The sequence below is a fragment of the Hylobates moloch genome, unplaced genomic scaffold (genome assembly GCF_009828535.3).
Source record: "Hylobates moloch isolate HMO894 unplaced genomic scaffold, HMol_V3 SCAFFOLD_18, whole genome shotgun sequence".
Lineage (NCBI taxonomy): Eukaryota > Metazoa > Chordata > Mammalia > Primates > Hylobatidae > Hylobates > Hylobates moloch.
In genome coordinates this window covers 28,964,139-28,987,249 of record NW_026652293.1, presented here as the reverse complement: position 1 = coordinate 28,987,249, position 23,111 = coordinate 28,964,139, and the positions used below count along the sequence as shown (strand labels likewise).

At 40.0% G+C, this 23,111-nt stretch overlaps 1 protein-coding gene across 1 annotated transcript in view; it reads left to right on the top strand.

Annotated features, from left to right (window-relative positions):
• CUNH1orf21 (chromosome unknown C1orf21 homolog) overlaps nucleotides 1-23,111 on the top strand; it is a 254,200-nt gene that overhangs the window by 74,552 nt on the left and 156,537 nt on the right. The window contains exon 2 of the mRNA XM_032137430.2: nucleotides 20,449-20,669. Within this exon, the coding sequence (XP_031993321.1) occupies nucleotides 20,576-20,669 (94 nt within the window). The 5' untranslated portion in view covers nucleotides 20,449-20,575. The remainder of the gene's footprint in view (nucleotides 1-20,448; nucleotides 20,670-23,111) is intronic.

Sequence of the window (23,111 nt, the reverse complement as noted above, 5' to 3'; positions counted from 1 at the left end):
TACTATCTCTTGCCCTATAATTATGATAATAGTGCCCCGAGTATTTTAAAGTTGTAAATAAATGAACCATAAATGCTGTTGCTGTGTAATCAATAAACCATGAAGATACAGAATATTCCAACTTAATTCTTAAAGGAAGAAACTTGTTGACATAGAAGTGACTAGAATTGCATCTGGTATCTTGAAAAGTAAATTGGTATATTCAACAAATACTTACTGAGCAAAGATGAGTAAAACTGGTTACCTGCTTTCGAGGGGTTTGTGTTCTCCTGATGCGTAGACTAACGTCATCAAACAGACTGTGCTTAGCTCTGTCGTGGAGAAGCAAGCAAAATGCTATGAGAACCTAAAGGGAAAAGACATGGATTCCAGCTGGAAGGAGTCCAGGCTAACTAGTTGAATATAAATATATATATATTTTTTTACATAGATTCTATTTCTCTCGGCTTCTTAAGCAGAGTCAGTCTACCACAGGCAATCTGACCTCTTTGTGATCATTCACATGAACACTGGTTTTGGGGCTCCGTCATTGAAAGCTGCTGTCTCTGTACTGCATTTTCCAGACTATTCTGGGCTTTTGCATCTGCTCCTGGCTCTGTGGTGCCTCTCCGATGGGTATCTTGCCAGCTATCCGTGTGCTTGCTTCTCTATTCTCTTTCTTCAGTCTGGTTTGCTATGGGCTGTAACATAAATAAAGAGAAAGTGAGATTGCATCAGCTTTGAGTATCCTGAGGCATTTTTAGGGGAGTGACAGCTAAGTATAAAGAGCATTTAGGAAATAATAGCCATTTTATCATCTAAAGGTATGTGTACTTCCTGATAAGTATACACTTATTTATAAGGATAGATATCTTCAATTAAGTTCCTACTACGTGCTTGGCATCATAGCAGTTGCTTAGTAGATAGTGTTTCAAATCCTCAGAATGATCCTGTAAGGTAGATAGTATTATACCCATTTTATAAAAGAGGACACTGAGATTTAGAGTAATTAACTTTCCCTGGGTCTCATAGTTGGTACATAGTACAGCCTGATTCTACCCCAATCTGACTCCAAAGCCTGCGTTCCTTCACCTGACCCGTTCTGGCTCTGTAGGTGATGTTAAGTGTCCTGTGCTAAGTGTGGGGGATATGTGACTGAGGGGACTCCCTTCCTCCCCTTACAGAGCTTTAGACCAGGTATTTAAGGGGCTGGATAACTGATTCTGGTGGGGGAAGTTCTTACTATTTTATTATGTAAGATACAGATAGTCCAATGGTATTTGCTCTTTTGTTTATCTTCTGCAGTATTTGCTTCTTTTGAGTCCAACCAAAAGATCCTAGGTAGGGGTAGAAGGTTTGTCACAGTCTCATAGTTATTCTTTCATCTGTGCTGGGTCCCTTTAGGGAATTAGATAAAAGGACTTTTATCTAAGGGAGTTAATGTCTTTACTTCTATATCTAGATTATTTGAAGCCATAAGAACTATATATTATATCTGGCACATGTGTACTGAATAGTAAATGGATATGGTTTCAACTCTGCTATAATTTGAAACAGCTCCAAAAGTATTTCAACTTAACATTCTTCATTCACTTATACCAACTCTGGCTTTTAAAATAATCTGGCTTGTTGCCACTTAATCATTAAATATTTCAAAATTTTCACATAGCAAAGTTAATTTTAAGTCATTCCTAAATATGTGCCATAAAAAATCTTTAAAAAATCAAACTTAGACTAATTCAGAGGTGAAGGGGCATTAAACTTTGTGTTTAGTAATAAAATGGTGAAGGTAAAACTCTAAAAAGGGTGATAAATTAACTCTTGAATAAATGATTTTGTGGCACATTTAAATGACTAGAAATTAGGGTAGTATTTATACCTTTATTATTAAATTTATGTGTTGTAGAAGTAATTCTCTCAAATGTGTTTCCACTCTGAGTGAAGTTGTGTGTGTCTTTTCATAAAGCAATATCTCAATAGTAATCATATCTACTTAAACGTTATTTAACTGCCTTCTATGTAGATTGCATTATGCTGTTTGTTATGAAGTACTTTTTTTCCGTATCTTGATCCCTTTCTGGGGAACACTGGTTATAGGGACTTTTCCAGGGTTCTAAACTTTTCTTGTCAGCTTCTACCATCTTTACTAGAAGAATAAAAGGAAAGTGGTCTATAGAATAATTTATTTAGTAAGTAGCGTGACATTCAAAGGAATTCATCACTCAAACAGAATAAGCTATATTTTTCCAGTGTATAAGTTGTTCTTGGAGAGGGTGAAGGGTAAGCCAGACTCTTTTAAGATTTGCCTTAACACTTTTATAACAAGAGTACAAGTTGTTAAATTCGTACCCATGAGGAATTGATGCCAGTTATAAAAGTGCCCAATTTGGCCTTGCAGAATATTGAGAGAAACTACATGCAGCTCTCATTCTTTATTTCCCACTGACTAAATGGCTTTACTTTCTCATAACAGAAATTTATTACTGTTTGCTGTACTGTATGTGGATTTAGTATCCCAAAGCTGGCTGAGAATTGTTATGGCCAGTATCTGTTTGTGACCATCTTTTACAGTTTTATGATTCATCTGTACTTTGGCAAACATGCATTGAACACCTTCTGTGCTAGGAGTTGGGGGCAGATTATTTAAAAAGTGAATAAGAGAGAGTCCCTGCTTTTGTCACTCATGGTCTAGTTGGAAAGAAGACACATAAAAGGACAGTAATGATAGGATGTAGGAAGTGTAGGAAAGAGCTGTGAGCCCTGGGAGGGACATGGACCACAGAGGCTTCCTAGAAAACAGGTGCTTTCAGCTGAGGCAAGAGGTTGAGCAGACCTAGCAGGGACGGCATCCCAAAAAGCTTTTGCATCCATCCATGCACTTTGCTTCCATTTTTATTTCTCTCACTTTTCCTCTGGCCACTTCCAGTTTCCTCAGCTTCCCACAGCTGCCCAGCACACCGTTTCCCTTCACTCCATTTCTCTCCAGCTCTTGTTCTTCAGGGCCTTCCCCACAGGGACTCCACACACGGGCTCCTTCCACGCCAAGGTTAGCAGAGCCAACAAGCACCCTGGGAGAAACACACACTTCCTCGGTGGCAGATTGGAAATCATCACTGCTTTTCTGTAGACATTTAGCCACAGATTTGACTCAAAATCCTGTTAGTAGGTGGTGACTGAAATAGTTTATTGGGGGCAGGGAACAGCAAGAGGTAGGAGGAAAGCCATTCAGTAAATCCCCCAAATCCTGTGTTTGCCCTGCTCATTTGAGCAACTGCTCCCATTGTCAGGAGAAGGTTGTTCCTGTATGAATGTTTACATCACAAATAAAATGACGCTTCAGTAGACATTCAATAGAAGTTGAGTTGTGTATGTATTAACAAGAAGCACTAAGGCTGGAGATGTTATAAATAGCATTGAACATACATCAATACTCATAGATTTTTCTGTTTACTAAATAAAACATTTCTACTCTCAAGCAGAGGGAATAAGAATGGGGTGACTACCTCTCTAAGGTAGTGCTTCTCTTCATCTCACTAGGGCATGGTACATCTGGATTGATTTGATAAGCATCTGGAGTTGGGCTGTTAGTATTGTCGTCATCGTCGTCATCGTCTTCTTCTTCTTTCTTTCTTTTTTTCTCTTCTTCCTTTTTTTTTTTTTTTAAGAAATGGGGTCTCACTATGTTGCCCAGGCTGGTCTCAAACTCCTGGGTTCAATCAGTCTTCCCGACTTGGCCTCCCTAGTATCTTCTAAGTAATCTAGATAAGACAGAGCCAATGTGTGTGAAAGGCAAGTGGTAAAGTGACAGTTGTTTTTGTACCTGTGGTACAGCAGATGCTCTGAATTCTGTAGCTTTCCATCACTGTTTGACGTTGAGGACAGGTGTCCTTCCTTGCCTCTAGCTATGGAGAAAATGTGGCTTGTATACCTGCCGTCATCTTCAACTCTAAGCACCACTGCTGGAGGCAGTATTGTCAGTATCAGCACCTCACCTCACTCCTGGGACCCAGGAACCCCCCCCTGAGTCTTGCTTAGGACCTCAGAGCCTCAGCCAACCAGGCTTTGAACTGGCCCGTTCCTTCTAGGCAGTGTGTTGACCTACTCCATTGAATGGTCTGTTCTCATGCCAATTGGACAGGGCTCCCCAGTGCCTCCAAACACTGTCTTTGGTCTTCTTGACAGAATGTTGTTGGTGTTCAGCTTTCAGCTTCTAATAATGGGTGGTTGAGTTGGAGGGGAAAGAACCACAAAATTCAATGAGTCCAAGATTTTTGGTTTTAAGCATACCAAATAAGCAATGTTGAGAGCCCTGGCGGGTTAGGGATCTCCATGTCCTAGGACACTGCAACTGATAAATCTGCTCCTGATCATTGCTGCCTCCCAAAGATGTGTCTTATCAGTGAGCCCATTTCCTGCACTACAGAACCAGAGCCACTGGCCAGGAGTCAGCTAATGTTTAGAAAGGATCTAAGTCTGGCTGCTGCATTTCCTGTCTTGTAGATTGATGACCTTTAGCTGTTTTGTTGATGTCATTGTATATCTGTTTTTTGGGGATAAGTATAACAAGAAAGGAAAATGGTTAATCTAGCAAGAACTCATTACACCGTGAATGATGGAGGGTAGGCTCCTGTTTTATTCCGATTTGATTTGTTTGCTTCATTGGGGAAAACAAATGATCATGTCACCCTATAGAGAATTTCACTTTCTCTTTGACGTACAAATAAACAGCCTCCCACATTTCATTTATTTTTGCCGCTGCTGGAATGGTTGATTAAAACAAAACAAAACAAAACAAAACACATTGTTATGCTGCTTTCCTATGTCCTGACCTTCACCGTTGCGTAGAGAAGGAAAACCAGTAAAATATCTATATTCTTTTAAAAAATGAAGGACCCTTAACTATACATGCCCATTAGAAACCAGAGTCCATTACAGTGAGATGGATGAGCTGATAAGCCAAACCAAATTAAACAACAGGGAGGAGGACATGGGTCTTTCTTTTATTTCTTATAATATGCCTTACAGATGAGGATTCACCTTTTGTTAATTTGTTAAAACACTCAAGTGTCACCTTCCTTCTTCCTGTCTTCCTCATTTGATGGAACACACCTAGTAACGAATACATTTGTTCCTTGCCGTTAAAAATGTGTATTCAGCCTAGGGCATACAAAACATATGTTCCGTATTAGTTGTTAGAGGGTTAAAGATGCTGGCTAATTTGGGTTTTCCCAAGACAAAAGCCTAACTGGCAACTTTGTGGCCTCTGGTTTCAAGTCTAAGACAAAAGCCTAACTGGCAACTTTGTGGCCTCTGGTTTCAAGTCTACTTCCTATTTATATCCCATGACACTCAAGTTCTTGAAACTTGTCAAAAAGTCTCCAGCGTTTTGTGATTTTTTTTCTCGTCGGCCAATATCAATTTGTAATGAGCCAAACCTGACTTGAGTAGCAGATCTACAGGCCCATGTCTTGGAGGTATATAGGTATTTGGCTGTTGAGGGCACAGATTAGGAGGTCTCTTGACATTCTGTTGCTAGGTTACTGAACCCTGAATTACTGAACCTTGAACACAGTATTTGTGTTTTCAAATTGTTATTTATGGTCGAAAGCAGCTGCTATTCATATTTTTTGGGGGGAATACAGGGAAATATAAAATAAAACTAAATAGATACAGTGCATCAAAAAGTAATTGTAAGAAAATGTTTATTACAAACCAGGTAAAAGAGATTGATTCCCCCCTCCTCTCCATCCAACATCAGAAGAATTATAGTGTTTGGCCGGGCGTGGTGGCTCATGCCTGTAATCCCAGCACTTTGGGAGGCTGAGGTGGGTGGATCGCCTGAGGTCAGGAGTTCAAGACCAGCCTGGCCAACATGTGAAACCCCGTCTCTACTAAAAATACAAAAAGTAGCTCCGTGTGGTGGCAGGCGCCTGTAATCCCGTTTACTTGGGAGGCTGAGGCAGGAGAATCACTTGAACCTGGGAGGCGGAGGTTGCAGTGAGCCGGATCATGCCATTGCACTCTGGCCTGGGCGACACGAGCAAGACTCTGTCTCAAAAAAAAAAAAAAAAAAAGAGAAGAAGAAGAATTATAGTGTTCGTGTGCAGGCAGTTGTTGGTCAAGCCTTTGTAGAGCTGTGGCGTTAGCTCAGCCATGACCTAGACTCGTAATAAAAGTCAACTGATGCAGTTGTGCATGCTGCAGGCCAATCCTCGTGATCTCAAGGTGGGGCTTGGGATGTCAGTCTAGGGTATATCTTTTTCTTTCTTTGCCTTTTTACTCCTTTTCTACTAAATTTTCTCTTCTATTCATAATTTTTATCATATGGACAAACGTTTCTATTTAAAAATAACCTTTATTCAGAGAATAATTACTACTTTGTGTAATTATACTCTCAACATTTGACCTTTTTATATAGCCTCTAATAATTACAAATTTTCAGCTGCACTTTTGGTAAAAGTTTTTATTTTTTTACTAATTTCCATAGGTTTCTCATCTTACACACTTGCTTTCTAACCAACATGTCAGGTGAGAAATGTTTATTAATCTCCTATTTTGTGCAAAGAATTGGATAGAATCAAAGACATCAAAACCATGACTTGCCTTAAAAGTTTATAAATGACAATGCATACAAGTTAACAATATAGAACAACAGTGAAGATGTTCCAAGGCTGTGTATAGAATTATTTCCTAAAATAGAAGTAAATGCTAATTTCAGAAGGAAGAGGACTCCCTGTGAGCCAGGTTGGACTGAGATGGAAAAATAACTGCAGACAATTATGACATGTAGCAACATGGATAGGTGAAGAATGGCCCACATAGACACATACAGATGACGTTAGAGAAGGGGAAGATCTGAGTGCCTGGAGCAAGATTTCTTAGAGGTAATAAGACTTGTTCTGGACCTTGAAGGTTGGGTAGAATTTGAATAACAGACGGAGATTAATGGGGAGGGCTTTCTATTTAAGGGGAAGACTAAGCAGAGAACAGGAAAGTACATAGTGGGGTTAGTAGCTAGAGACTAGACTGGCTGGAGCAAGATGCCTATAGAAAGCTAGATAGGATTGGAAATATGGATGGAAAGCCTTGAATTCCATGAGAAGGAGTTAAAACTTTCTTTTGGAGGCATTCATTTATTTTTTATTTATTGAGCACATGTTCTGAGCTAAGCCCTGTTAGTAGCTGGTGATATACCACAGGGGACAAGAAACATATGTCTGTGCCTCTCAAGGAGTTTGCATTCCTTACTTATGTACCCAGTAGACAGGTAATTAGGAAGTAAGAATATCCTGCACTATGATGAGGGCTATGAAGGGGTAATTATGGGGTGTGCTGGGACTTTTTGGGAAGAACAGCTTACCTAGACCTTAAGTTATTAAGGCAAAGGTGAAGGAGTGCCTTCTAGGCAGGGCGGTGGTACATGCCACCTGTGGCAGGTGCAGAAGAAAAAGAGTCCCCTGCTCACCATTTTCAAGAGGATTTGTTGAATTTCTGCTCTCTGCCTGACAGGGCACCCGGCATAGCAAGAGAGACAAATACAGGAGATGGTTTCTGCCCTCAAAGCACTTAGTATCTATTTAGAGAGAAATGTTTAAGAAATATGAAATACTTGACTCTCATAGTAAGAGTTTAGGAAAGAGAGCAAATTGAAGGAAGGCATGGAATGGTGTATAGACTTCCTCCTGGGAAAATATAGCTTAAGCAGAAGTGGAGAAGCAGGACTATGAGCAGAAGAATATTGAGGAAGAAGAGTGGTTTTTGAGACCCACCTGATGTGATGAAGAGGTTGCTTAGCTACCTTGGAGCAGTAGGAAGAGGCAACAGCGGGTCAACAGGGCTGGGTCCTGGGGGACCCCTAGTAAGTTATCTAAACTCTGTCTCAGTTCTCTCTCTCTTTCTCTCTCTGTCTCTCTCTCTCTCTTTTAAAGAGAGAAGGGAACTTGCCATGTTGCCCAGGCTGATCAGGAACTCCTGGCCTCAAGTGACCCTCCCACTTCAGCCTCCCAAAGTGTTGGGATTACAGTAGTGAGCCACCATGCCAGCCAGTTTTCTAATTTGTAAAATTAGGAACCTTGACCTCAGTCATGTCTAGCTTGAAAATCCAGGTATATCTTGGACTTTACCCTAAAGGCATTAGTTAATCATGGAGGATTTGGGACCAGAGGAAGGACCCAACAGAATTTGTGCTTTAGGAATGCTAATTTGTCTTTCTCTTAGAAAATTAATGTGATAATTTATTAGAAGTAAAATTTTTTTGATGAAATTTTTAATCATATTCTGATGCATTGAAAAGCCAGTAGGATCATCCTGATTTCCATTGGACATGACTACGTGAGGTTTTTTCTCTTTCAAAAAAGCAGAAAACAAATAAAAATCTGGGCATAGAAAAAACTGATTAATAATAAGTAAGAGGTTTTGGGGCTTGGTCCAGAAAATGATCTACAAATTTAGATTTTAATTTAGATTCTAAAAATTCTTTTAAATTTTCAGAGAGATCTTGGAATTAGAAAATGCATGTCTTTTGTTTTTATCGGCCTATTCCTGGGGTGGTAATGGCAGTGATGTAATAGAGGTGATGGGATATCATCCCAGATTCAGGAAAAATAAGCAGTGTGCCAGCTGTACGTTTGTCATATGCAGGAATGTAACCACCACAGCTGGGCCACCCACTGGAGGGCTCACAGAGACAGACAGCTGGGGCAAAGCCCTCCTTAGAATAGAATGTGATCAGATCCTCAATTTACCCTAATACTGTTATACTGTTTTCTGATAAAAGAGTGTGTCATCAAGTCACGCCTTTAGTGCTCTATTCAGATAAAAACTTCAAATTTTAATGTCTCAGACTAGAAGTGGATGTGATGTTCTGAAGAGTGTTAACACCACGAGGTGCTGGCTGATGCATCTTGACGCTGCACTGCCGTCTCCTGGTGGTCAGCCTCAGGCGTGTTCTTCCTGCCTGTGTTGTCTACTTCTGAGCTTGTCACTATGGTCTCTTTCTCTAAGTACCTTTTTGCTGTAGGAAAGAACACCACGTTCACTAATGATGCTACTTCAAATGGAGATCATTGGCTGATTTAAAATAATTATTTTAGAATAGGCTACAATTTCTGGTAAAGGTTATTTGTGAGGTCCTAATAGCTCATAACCTGTAACCCTATGTGTTATTTAATAGTGTTTCGGTGGCTGAAGAAGGGCATCAAGGTTAAGGAAGAGCATCTTGCCCTCACTTTTATGTTTTGTTATCTCAAACCCCATTAAACATCCTAGAAATGATGGTAGGTATGGTCGAAAGACTCTTCAGTCCAGAGTAACGAGGAAACTCGTCAAGGGCAGTAGAATGCTGGTACATGAGAAGGGAGAGGCCGTCACTCAACTGACTTTGCGTTGCCCTCCTGGGTCTCTTCTCTCAGTTGCCTGCTTTTTGTTTTCCTTTAGTGGATGATTGCACAAAGTGTGTTTTTGGCCAAGTGCTACAAAATCAATGAAGTTCCCAAAAGTCTTGTGCGTTTCTTGAGAGCAATATGAGAACTGAGGTGCCTTTTTCTTAAATGTGGTAGGTTAAAGGGGCATTGATTTGTGCTACCTGAAAATAATATTTATAATTTCAATTTGGCCTTCTAAGGACATCATCCTTAAATAGTTCTTTGTTATGGTAAACTAATCAAAGATTTAAGTTTAAGCAAAAACATACATGCAAACAAAAACCTTTTTTTTTTTTTCAGATGGGCAAGATTAGAGGTACTAGTGAATATCCCTAGATTCTATTTGAAAGTGAGGAAATGGACATTAGAGTCTAGTTGTCTTACTCATTTGGGAATCTCTGGTCCCTAGTGGAATGTTGAGGACTAATCAGGTTCCCCAAAAATGATTGTTGTAATAAATAAATAGCACAATTGGGGGGGCAGATTAGGGCCAATCATACAAGTGCTAACAGCTTTCAGAATTCCATTATACTGGTATGAAACTACATATTACTCCTTTTCTGTCTTTTTAGGGAGTATATACTAAACATAATTTAACATTCTCTATGATGGCCCAGATAAACATTTTAAAATTTAGTTATTGGTGATGAACTGAAGAAGTCATTGTCCATGCAGGTGACCCAGGACATGGGGCTGGGAGGGGTACTCCCTTCCTTAAAAGCCGTCTCATCTCTTCATGAAAAGGAGTTTCTAAGAAAATTCATCCATTCATTCATTTATTGCAGACCTACTATGAGCCTGACGTTGTGCCGGAGGGAATACAGAAAGGAATGATGAGGAGATGGTCATGGCCTTGGAAACCTGCCTGGTGAAGGAGACAGACACATAAAAGTGTAATAGTTGGAAGATGTGAGCTACATGCTCATTGAGGCTATGATGAAGCAGGAGAGAGCTCAATGACCTCGACTTGTCTTTACATAGTCTTTCCCTTTAGAGCCCTTGGATATGGCACACAGAGGCTGGCCTCCCTACCCCAGCACAGCAGAAACCCCTGGCACTGCTCAGGGCTGCCTTTGCAGGTGCTGTACAGGGAGCATGTACTTCTCCTGCTGCAGAACTGCTGTCTCCTGCTTTGTCTGTATCCAGTCTGCGCGTTTATGTTTGGTACAATTCCTGAAAACCACCAAGCTGCCAAATTTACCTCTCATCTGTCTTGACCATCTCTTCTTTCTAGTGTCTCTTGTCCCTGCCCCTCTCATCTTAGAGTTCATCACCATTCCATAACATAATAATGATGACAGTGATGGTAATGACAATAGCTATCTCGTATTGATTGCTTACTATGTGCCAGGTGCTGTCCTAAACACTTTACATAGATCATCTCATCTCATCTGCCCCTCTCAAAATTCATGAGGTCATACATCATTTTATAAACGAGGATCCAAGGCACTGTGAAGTAAGTAATTTGCCCAGAGACACATAAGATCTTTCTTTCCATCAGTCACAAAAATCACAAAATACTGGGTATTCTCTGTTGTAGTTTTCATCTTTAGAGCTTTTATGGTGTGGGTGTGTGTGTGGGTGTGTGTGTGAGAGAGAGAGAGACAGACAGACAAAGAGAGATTGAGAGAGAGAGAGAAAGAGAATGAGACTAAGTCCTTCCCCCCCAAAAGAGGGTTTTATGTTTACTTTTTTTGTTTTCAGGGAACTTCCTAATCTTGAGCTGTTCAGACAGACCTTGACAGTTCCAGAAGGAAGACTTTCAGATAGTCAAGGCGTTCCTCTAGAGATGCTTATTTCCTTGAGCAGCTCTCTGCCTAGCAGGATAGAAGCAGGTTTTCTGAATCATTGGATCATCTCAGACTCTCTTCAGACCTGAAATAATGTGGCCCGAGGCAGAGCACAAGGAGAGAAGGATCTTAGGTCACAGTTTACATCAGTATCTCATGGATAATTTTATTTATTTTATTAAGGAGGGGGAAAAAAGGAGGAAGGAGGTTATTTTGGAAGGGAAGAGGGATATGTATTTAGATTTTAAGGGAAACAGTTTTTCCATTTGTAGGATTCAGATCTTTTCAAAGTATTATAATACTACATTACATTATTAAAATGATTGACAATCCCAAGAATATTAAATATATTTTTACTCAAATATCAAATCAAGCACTCAAAATATGAATAGGCTTTTTTGTTTTGAAAAAAAAGATTCTTGACCGGGCATAGTGGCTCATGCCTGTAATCCCAGCACTTTGGGAGGCTGAGACAGGCAGATCACCTGAGATCAGGAGTTCAAGACTAGCCTGGCCAACATGGTGAAACACCGTCTCTACTGAAAACACAAAAATTATCTGGGTGTGGTGGTACACACCTGTAATCCCAGCTACTCAGGAGGCTGAGGCAGAAGAATTGCTTGAACTCAGGAGGCAGAGGTGCAGTGAGCCAAGATTGTGCCACTGCACTCCAGCCTGGGCAACACAGCAAGACTCCATCCCAAAAACAAAACAAAACAAACAAAAAGGCTGGGCTTGGTGGCTTATGCCTGTAGTCCCAGCCAGCACTTTGGGAGGCTGAGACGGGTGGATCGCTTGAGGTCAAGAGTTCAAAACCAGTGTGGCCAACATGGTGAAACCCTGTCTCTACTAAAAATACAAAAAAAAAAAAAAAAAAAAGAAAAAGAAAAAAAAATCAGCCAGGCATGGTGGCACACGCCTGTAGTCCCAGCTACTCAGGACTGAGGCACGAGAATTGCTTGAACCCAGAAGGCAGAGGTTGCAGTGAGCTGATATCGCACCACTGCACTCCAGCAAGGGTGACAGGGTGAGACTCTGTAATAACAACAAAACAAAACAAAACAAATGAACAAAAAAAACTATTCTCATGTTTGCTTCTAATGATTAGCTTAGAGAATTCATGATCTTTCGTGTGTTTGTTGTATTTCCTTACATCTACCTCAGTAACCAGCTTAAGGCTGAGATACAAGTCATGCTAGCAGTAAACTAAAGGATTGAACTGGATTGAAAATGTGGACTATGCTGGATTTATGTAGAAGTTGAGGCTTTGCAATTCAATGATGAAAACACATGTGCTTTTCAGATGTGTGCATGGGCCAAGGGATCAGTGGCATTAACTCTTTTTCGTCATCTGGCACCATGAAAGTAAACTGCAGGTTTCTGAGAGATTAATCCAGCTACAGTTCTCTGTTGTAGTTTATGGTGTTAGGGAGGATCAGCAGCTCAGACTGATAGGACATCTGTTTCACTATCCTCTCCATCAGCAAATGCTTACGGAGGGTCTGCTAAGAGTTGCACATTTTGCTATATGATCCTGCATCCCTTGGTGCATAAAATAAAGCTAGGGCAAGCACTATTTTAATTAGCTTGAAATATCTTCTGACTCTCATGAGCATCTCTGATCCTTTGTTTCCTTGCAGTGTACATTAGTCTCTGGGATTTTATTTTACTTTATTATGTTTATGATATGTTAGCCCTGGCTGGATGCTGGTCCTCCAAGGGCAGGAATCCTATCTGTTTCTTACACTATGTTTCAACATGTGGAGTGCCTAGGATGTTTTTCTGTGGCTATTCCGGAAGAATCACGACTTATTCTCTTTGATTAAAATAAAATTGTGCCTTTTAGTAATTCATACTTATTCTGCATTCACTTTTGTGTTTTTTTTTTTTAATTTTTAAAAATATCTCCTTTTCCATCTGTTTTCTCTCATTTTCTCTGTCTGTTCGTGGTCGTTGGTAGTCTGAGTGTGCTTGGGTTAGGTCAGCAAAGTTGCCTGCTATAAGGGCCCTCTGAGCAAGCTGATTTTACCCAGTGCTCATGAAAAGCCCCACGTCTGACTAGAAGTGTTGTCCACCTGGCATAACAGAGTACACACAGAATATCACCTTGCATATATAAGTGCTTTTTCAAAGCATTTTCTTATCTACTTAGATTTTCAAAACAGTCCATAAAATAAAAGGGGGAAAACAGGTGCTGCTATTATTAATTTTAAGATACTAACAAGGAAATCACATGGCTTTGTCCTAAGTGACATGGGGAACTAGCAGCACATCTGTCAAGAAATTCTAGTCACAGATGTCTTTCTGTAAAAGCAATGGTGCAGAGGTTCCCCATGACACAAGCTGAAGACCTCTTGCAAATACCTTTGGTATTCTGGGTCTTAGAAGTGGAAGAAGAGGGCCAGGCGTGGTGGCTCACACCTGAAATCCCAGTACTTCAGGAGGCCAAGATGGGAAGATCACTTGAGGTTAGGAGTTTGAGACCAGCCTGGCCAACGTGGCGAAATCTCATCTCTGTTAAAAATACAAAAATGATCCGGGCATGGTGGCATGCACTTGTAATCCCAGCTACTAGGGAGGCTGAGGCAGGAGAATCACTTGAACCTTGAACCCGGGAGGTGGAGGTTGCAGTGAGCTGAGATCACACCACTCACTCCAGCCTGGGCAACAGAGTAAGACTCTTTCTCAAAAACAAAACAAAACAAAACAAAACAAAAAAACAAGAAAGATAACTCAGTGTCCAGGAATATCTGCCATTGCCTTTGACCACTGAGGAGCAAATCTAGAAGCAGCGTAAGTCTTCTGCGTGGGTCCACACAGCTGTGAATGTGTGACTTTAATCAGGAGCTGGTTTTTCCTCTCTTGCCTTCTCAGAAATAGTGTCAGCCATGCATGAGCTCATGTCAACATACACAGGTAACACAGAGGAGTTTTCTGGTGCAGGGGAAAGGTGCAACACTCTTAACTCCTTAGCTGAAGAACAATTATTGCACCAACTTGTTCTAACTAGCTCCCTATAAGAAATACTGTTAAAATTAATTTCATTCATTAAAGGCAAGATAGAGAAGAAGAAATAGGGGAGCTCAGCTGTGTTTATTTTTCCAGCAAATACACAATTGAAATCAACACTATTAGTCCAAAACATCATTGGTAATCATCTTTAGACCTTATAGGGCCTCCTGAAAATTTTGAGGTTTCAGACTTGCAAGTATATCCTGATTGAGTTAGTACCGAAAACAAAGAGTGTAAATAAATAGAATGTAGGTAAGACATGGCTTTTTTTTAAGTGATCATTTCATCCTTCATGTCACTACTTGGACATATGTTGAGGTAGATCATAGAGTCTAAGAAAGAGGCTGAGACACATGAAACCCAGCCGTGGTCCTGAGGCAGGCGTGTGACAGCTGGGACCAGAGCCTGGGCTTCTCATGCCCTCTCCAACACTCTTTCCACTTGCCACCTCTTCTCCTTGGCCCCACACCTTACTACCTGAATCTAGCAGAAATGTGTCCTATTGTATAAACACTTATTGTGGTTACATTTCTGAGAGACAACTCTGTAGAATTACTATATGCGGACATGAGAGTTTTCCCATAAAGAAGGCAGAAGCCAAAATCCTCCTATCTTTGGCGTTAATAGCATATTGTCGATTGTCATGCCATCAGACGAGTGTGAGGTGAGGAATGAATGTGTTCTGTGATGCCAGAGATTGTTGGGTAATAAAAGCCTTGACTTTCCTAGATTATTCTCATGTCAAATGTGACATCTCTTTATGTATTATTTTTAACGTTCACAATGAAATGTGAAATGGTGTTAACAGTAGCCCAAGGATACTAAAGCTTCAAGATTAGAAATCACTTTTAAGTTGCCTTTCTTCTTCCCCCTCGGTGGGCTGCTGTATTAACACTCATTATAGTGAAGCCGAGCAGATGGGCAAACAGACTGATTAGTTATTTATATATATATATATAGAGAGAGAGAGAGAGAGATAGATATTTTTTTCCTTTATGGAGCTTAGATGTTAGCTGTTTCTTCAATAAAAGAAAGGAGTTTTTAGATGTTGCCTTGTCTTGATTTGCCTTTTTAAGCAGAAGAAGAAAGGGGACACTTTGCTCCTGATCTGTTAATAACGTGGCTGTATCCTTTGCTTAACTGCTGACTTCATAGCTCTCTGTGGGCCTGTTGCAATCAGAATTTGATTTCTCTCCAGTCCTCCAAGCCTCATGTTCTTTTTGGCCTAGAATTTCTTTATGGAATGTATCACTTTTAATTCGTATTTTAGAAGAGCCTTTCTTGACAGGGACTTTATCTACAATATTTTTGCCTTTTGTATCCGAAATGAAAAAGTCCATGACTAATTAGTGGAAAGTGAAATTACGCATAATGTTATGTAAGTAGAAATATTTTCCTGTAGCTTTTTTTTTAAAAAAAGTTCAAAATCTCTGATTTTTCTTAAAAACAGATTTTGCTTTTTTATTCCTTCCCAATTTTATCAAAGTAGGATTTTTTGATGAAACTTTGTTTCTAGTTAAAAAAAAACTAAGGTAATGAAAAGAATTATTATAATCTTTCCTTATAAAAGGACAAGGTATTGCATGTGTGTAATATGTGATATGTATTCATACAAAGTAATGGACCTACTTGCGTGGAGAGAACTTCCTGATGTTGTCACATGAAGTGTTCTGGAATAGTAGTTTCCCTTCTGATATCTGAAGCACCTTGAGGTACCGTGTAAGGAGAGGAAAGATAAACATGCACGGTTACACATTTTTACATTTAAAAAAAATTTCAATTGGGCTTACAAATTTGCTGATTATTTTATCAAAAGTGGGAAAAATGTCCTGTAAAGATGGCATTCAATTAGGCTAGCTCATGGTATCATGGATTGCACTTTAATTATATAAGGCAAGATAATGTAGACATACAACCATTTGGGGAGGGGTTTACACAAAGCCATGGGGCAGTTAATTGGACCTCATGTTTTTAGAGGTGCCTGATGATCCTATGACATAGATCATTTAGATTAAAGAAAAATCATCCTCAGTGGGACTTAGTTTTAGAAGATTCCGTCAAACATCAAAGGGATGCTTCGATTTAATTCTCACACTGTGATGTGTGACTTCAGAAATAACATGCTGGTAATAACAGCATGTGACAACAAAAGTCTCAGAGCTGCTCTGGGTCATGGTCTCTGCATGCTTGTTTGCACCATCAGACTTACCTCTCTCTAAGTGCTGTGGTTTCAGGAAGGTAAACAATAGAGCATGTGAGGTTGGGAGAGAAAAGCTGAGCAAAGCTAATGAAAAAATGGAAGCTAAAAAAAAAATGCTGGAGTTTATGTGAAGGATAGCATAAACTGAAGGGAACGTCTTTGGAGCAGATGATTCTAGCAGTCTTTGGGGATATGTATTTGAAGGTCTGCTCAGTGTGAGGTCTCAGCTGGATTGAGATTAAGTAAAAGAATTTTCAGTAGAAATGAAACCTTGACATTGTATCAGGCTATAAAAGAGATACAAATCAGGGGTATTTTAATCCTATTTCTTTAGCTCTGGTCAGGTCTCTAACCTGACATTTCTTGACATGCTCCATTCCAAAGCTGAGTCAAATGCCTGTGATGTGAATGAACTCTCTTGTCATCCTGTATTTAAGCTGCAATAGCTGTACGTCATTGCTGCAAAACTGGTCTTTCTAATTATCTCCTTCTCTGATCATTCTTGTTCTATAGGGATAGAGAAGAAAAACATATATCTTGCCTTGTTTGCCGCTATGTGCACAATACCTACCAAACACGTATCTGTCACTTAGTATTTTAAAATCAAAATCTGTTGATTAAATGAATGAATAATTGGACAAGTGTTTATGTGCAGAATCCAAATGACATAGTAAAAAACTTTCTTCAGTGATCCATGATTAACTTTGTGAATTAGAAATCTTTTGCCCCTCAAATGACTTCATAATTATCACCTTCAAATGAGTAAATTACTAAAATATATTCCTGATGAGGTCCTGAAACTTGAAAGCATCACTCTTAAATTTGAATTACTGCTGTAAAATAATGTAGCACGTATGTTTCAGAAACAAAGTCTATACCTATTTATAATTTGGTGAGAACTCATATTGAGCTATAGTGCTTTAAAATATGTGTAATTAAATTGAAATTTCTTGAGTCATCATTTGAACTGGGTGTAAATCGTGTCTAATCTGCTTGTTAACCTGTCCCTCACCCCAATGCTTGAATAATAGAGACATCCTTTAAAAAAAAAAAGAGCCATTCTTCTGTGTCTTATTTCTGTTAGCCTTCTGCAATGTGTTTGATTTCAAATAATTTCCACCTTTAAAATTCAAATAAAATTTTTTTATGCAAACACAACTTTTAAAACACAGAAGAAACACCACTAACTGCTTTTCGGGAGTAGCAAAGGATAAGTCGTGTCTTCAGTTCTTCCCTTTGCTTCTTGGATAGCATAAGAGGCTATAGATATGAAATTGGAAAAGCGAGAGGACTCTCAAAGAGGATGATCGTTAAGTTGTCTCTTAATTCTCAGTGTACTCTGATTTTGTTAGGATTGCCCCCTGTCTCCTGTTTTTACTTAGTTTATTCTGAAAAGGTGGCAGGGAAGCCACCTAGGTTCCCCCTCTCACTTCGATCTCTCCTGCATATGTGTAAGTGTGAAGTCGTTTTCCCATACTTCCTTTTTGAACAGTAAGGAATCATGTCTGGGAGCCCACACCTGTTACCTTACGTGGTGATGCTGGGGATGAGGAAGCAGGGGGATGGATGCTGCCCCTGAGAAGGTGCTGGCTGGGAATCCAAAACAGCAGCAGTAGCAGCAGCAACACCATAACAGCAAAAGCAGAAGTAGCAACAGCATTGGCCGCAGCAACAAAAGCAGCAACTCGCAGCAGCCTCCGCGTTAGAGAGGGGATTCTTCCCTTCTCCCACCTTTACAGCTGAACCCCTTGTCCTCTCCCTCTTGTCTAATATTTCATTGATGTTTCTTCAAAAACTATGACAGGTTGGCAGAATGGACCTCTCCACAACTAATTTAATATTTTCTCACAGTGTGCTGTAACTTGGATCAGAAAGAGTACCTATGGTCTTATGACATCCTATAGTTTATTCAGTTGGATGAAGGTAGCAAGGCCTTCTGCAGGCCCTTCACGAAGTATCAGCAGTGCAGTCCTCTGCCCTGCCCCCCATCCCCACCTGACCCCTCTGAAATGAACACACGCAAATGTGCCATGCTCTTCCACATTCTAGTGTCTTAGCTCAGTCTGTTCCTTGCAGCTGAATAATGCTACCGTCCTTTCAACCTGGTAAATTTCTACCAAACCTTTGATACCCTACAAAAATACTACTTCCTTCCTCTGCCCAGTCATAATCTAATCTGCTTTTTTGAATTCTGCATTGTCATAGATTCCTGTGAAACTACAATCAGAGCTCGTATTACACTGTATTGCGTGCAATTTTTTAAATGTCAGCATCTCTTCTCCATAAGGCCCCTGAGCTCTATACACAAGTATGAATGGACCATCAAATAGAAATACTGTAGCCTTGAAGACATTACTGCTAAATAATGGAATAGAGTGTGTGTGTGTGTGTGTGTGTGTGTATGTGTGTGTGTGTGTGTGTGTGTGTCTATGTGTATGTGTGTGTGTCCATCCACTGGATTTCATATAGTTTTGAGATGAAGACCTGTTAACATTAAGTTACATCAAGTATGGGGAAGATATAAACATTAGCCATCCGGGAGAAAATCTTCCTGGTTTGTAGAACTTTACCAACCAACTCTACACTTCCTATTAATAATTTAACATAACCACTGGGAGAGAATAGTTTGAAGAATTATATGAGACATGACCAATGTTATAGTCATTGTCAATATTTATGGCAATTTGTATTTGCTTGGCTTAATTTAAGATCACTGCCTTTATATGTAAGTTCATTTATTAGATTGATTATGCTAATTTGAAAAATTCTCTTTGCTGAGATTTTATGGTTTAAATGATTAAATTTCTACATCCAGAGATGTCCTTAGTGCTCTAGCAAGGAGGGTTTAGGAGCTCTAGTCTTCTTGGTAGAGAAAGCTTATAGCTATTGTGTAGTAGCACTATCTGAAACTTGAGAAACTTCCACTGTTCATGGGTGGGGGGCAGTGGGACGTGGGTGCTGATGAAGATTCAAAGAGGCTTGATGCCTTCTTTGTTCTGCCAGGACTCTGAGGAGGTAAGGGCCTGTATTACAGTGGGAGGGATGAAAACAAAGGAATGTGTAGGAGAGATGTTTCAAAGGAGACATTTACAAGACTGGAGTAAGTCATCTATAGGCCCGGAATGGTTGGGTTAGGATGATGAAAGAATAAAACAAAAATGAGCAAGTTGAGCAGAGCAAACACTCAGAATTTGAGCAGCCACCTTGGATGGGGCAGGGAAAGGTAAAGTCACTTAAGTCAATTTGAAGATTATCTCTTTTGCAGTGTATCTGTAAATACTCTTTAAGCCTTTGTGAGAAATCAGTAGAAGCATGAAGTTTATGCCAAAAGCTTGACAACTGCTTTGTTGCTTTTCTTCATATTTTGACATCTTCTGCCCAATCCTTAAAACATTTGGCTAGCTAAGCAGAAAATGGACAGAAGTAAGTTTTAGACCTTACCCCATCTCCTTCCTTTTTCTCCAAAACAGTGTTACCTCAGGTAAAATAAAATACTGAATTATTTACAGCCTTAACCAGAAATGTATAAAGCAGCCCATGTACCAGTCTGAGGACGATGGCGACCTTTTCCTGGCAAAATTTGAGGAGCTGGGAGGGCTGGCCTGCAAGGTAGGATGAGGAAGATGAAGAGCTTTTCCCAGCCTCCCGAACTAGGTGGATCTCAAGAGTGTGCTCTCCTTCCTCGACAGTTTTTGAGATTTCAGACCATTAGTAAACTTACGGGTACTTTAAGAGTATGTGTGGCAACCATTAGTGCCCAAATATGTATTTGAATAAATACATATTTTTGGTATCTCCTCAAAAAGTTCACTCCTCGGCCATGTGTTGCATAGGGACATGCCTTTCCATCTTGCTTTCTGAGTGGGAAATCAAGTGAGAATGGGCCACGCTGCACGTGGTGCTTCTGTGCCCACCACAACACCAGTGCGATGGGTGGGTCTGTGCATGACTTCTAGTGCACTGCAGGGCACAGCACACCAAGATACTGAGGCTTGTGTTTTGCTACAGTCACTGCCCGTTCTAATCTAGCTTTCTTTTCTTGCAGGTGCACACATCTTGACCAACTCAGCAGCAAGGTGGATTTTCTTTGTGTTTAAAGAAAAAAAAAAATGTCCCCGTGTCTGTAGAGATGATTTGCAGTTCAGCCCGGCTGAAGCTGACCGAATGAGACTATGGGCTGTGCCTCCGCCAAGCATGTTGCCACTGTTCAAAATGAAGAGGAAGCCCAGAAAGGGAAAAACTACCAGAATGGAGATGTGTTTGGCGGTGAGTCCTATCAAACTTGACTCTTGACCCATTGATTCTAGGCCTTTCACTTTTTTTTTATTGATACATAACATTTGTACATATTTATGGGGTGCTTGTGATATTTTGTTTCATGCCTAGAATGTGTAATGATCAAGTCAGGGCATTTAGGATATCTATCGCCTCGAACATTTATCGTTTCTATGTGTTGGGAACATTTCAAAACGTATCTTTGAGCTACTTGGAAATATACGGTACATTATTTTTAACTATAGTCACCCTACTCTGTTATGGAACATTAGATCTTATTCCTTCTAAGCCTGTCATTTTTGTGACAGTGAATAATTACAGTGATTATTGGGTTATACCGTCTGAGGTGAAGGGGTGATGAGACCCAGTGGAAATCAATGTGGATCTTTACTTTGGATCATCTACATCATAATTTATACAAAGTGGTCTTTGAGGAGGAACATGGAGGTTTTTTTTTTTTTTTCAGGAGCTAGCATTTAAATCAAGCTTCAGAGAACCAGCAGAATTCAAATTGGTGCATGGGACAGTGGCCATGGGGTGTCCTGGTAGAGGAGAACTGTAGGACTAAAAACAGAAGTCCAAAAGGGGAGTGAGTGAGGGTTTATAAATGAGGGAGTGAGGTGTTTTTTTTAAAGTGTAATGGAGAGTGAATTATACATTTTCAAATTTAAAATAAAAATACAGTGAATCTAATAATCATCTTTTAACCTCTCTCTGTTGACTCAGAATGACTTTAGGATATCTAGTGCAAAGGCCACAAATTGGCAACCCATGGCCACATCTGGTCTGCAAATACATTTTTTTGCCCCCTCCCCAAAGAATTTTAAAATAAGAAGCAAGGCAGCCTTTAAAAATTAGAATATTTCACATAAAACCCCAAATTTCTTCAAAAGAGCTGGCAACAATAGGTCTTCATTCCTTGAGATAACAGTCAGGGGGTGGGGTAGCAATTGCCCCTGCAGCCAGGCTGTGGCCTCCAGTGAGCTACTAATGCTTCCCTGGTGCATGCACACCGAGTTCAGTTTCCTCATTGACATTACCTGGCCACTTACAGGCTTTTATGTTTGCCTGATCTTGAGATTGGCCCTTAGATGATTATTGTGAAGTATGGCTATATAAACAAAATTTCAATTAGTAGCAGGCAGATGAAGCAATTTTTGTGGAATTATTTTAACAATAATACCTACTACTTGACATTTGCATGATGCTTTCATTTATAAAAACACTTCTTCAACTCTTAATCAGTAAGGGACATCATAGAAATATGTTGTAGAACCTCATTGAGATAATGTAAATAACTGTAGCTGCATCATTCAGTCACTGTCAAATAATTCTACTACTTTTAGAATCTCTAGCTTTTGGTTCATTGTAATGATTGTTTTAGTCTCCTGGTGAAGAATTGGGAATGGTACGAAAGAGCTAAGGCTCAGTTAAAAGTGGACCCGTGTGTTTGGGAAGGAAAACTTTGTTTCATTTTGTTCCAAGGAGATGCATTAATTGCCTGGAACAAATTTGCTTCTACTGGTAACTACCTATAGCATTGAGAACTGTGGAGAAGAGTAACATATATGAACATCTTAATAAAACTACAGTCCAGATCTTTGAAACCACAGTTTTTAGGGAAAGAGTTGATTGGAACTAGAGTCATTACTGTCATCCTCAAACGCTTAAAGAGAAAATAATCTAACATCAGGGATTTGTTTAACTTCTACCTGATGTCCTGTATCATTATCATTTTTGTAATAGAGCTACCATTTATGGAGCCACCACCATATGTCAAACATCGTGAGGCATTTACATTCATCTTTATGTTGAATTTTCACAACAATCTTGTGAAATATGTGCTATGCAAATTTTACATACTTGGAAACTGAACACAGAGAGATGGACTTGTCCAAGGTTACCCAGCTACAAATGCTAGAATCCAGATTGCTCAGACTCCAAAGTCCACCTTTCTTTCTCCATGTTGTTTCCTGATGCCCTGCAGCCTCTCATAGGTCTTTTTTTTTTTTTTTTTGATACAGTCTTGCTCTGTGGCCTAGGCTGGAGTGCCAGTGGTGTGACGATCCTCTTGACTCAGCTCCCTGAGTAGCTTTGGGACTACAGGCATGTGCCCTCACATCTGGCTAATTTTTTAATTTTTAATAGAGATAGGGTTTTGCCATGTTTCCCAGGCTGATCTAAAACTCCTGGACTCAAGCAATCTGCCCACCGTGGCCTCCCAAAGGGCGGGGATTACAGGCATGAACCACCGCACCCGGCCCTCATTCTTTAATGCACGAAAGTATTGATTGGTCTGTATCCTATGTATAAGGCCTTTTGCTAAATGCCATGGAGATTACAGAGGTAAAGAATCCATAAACCTTGCCGTCTACGACTTTGTAAGAAGATAAGGAAGTGTTACGAGGCAGAATAAGCCAAATGCCCTAAGAG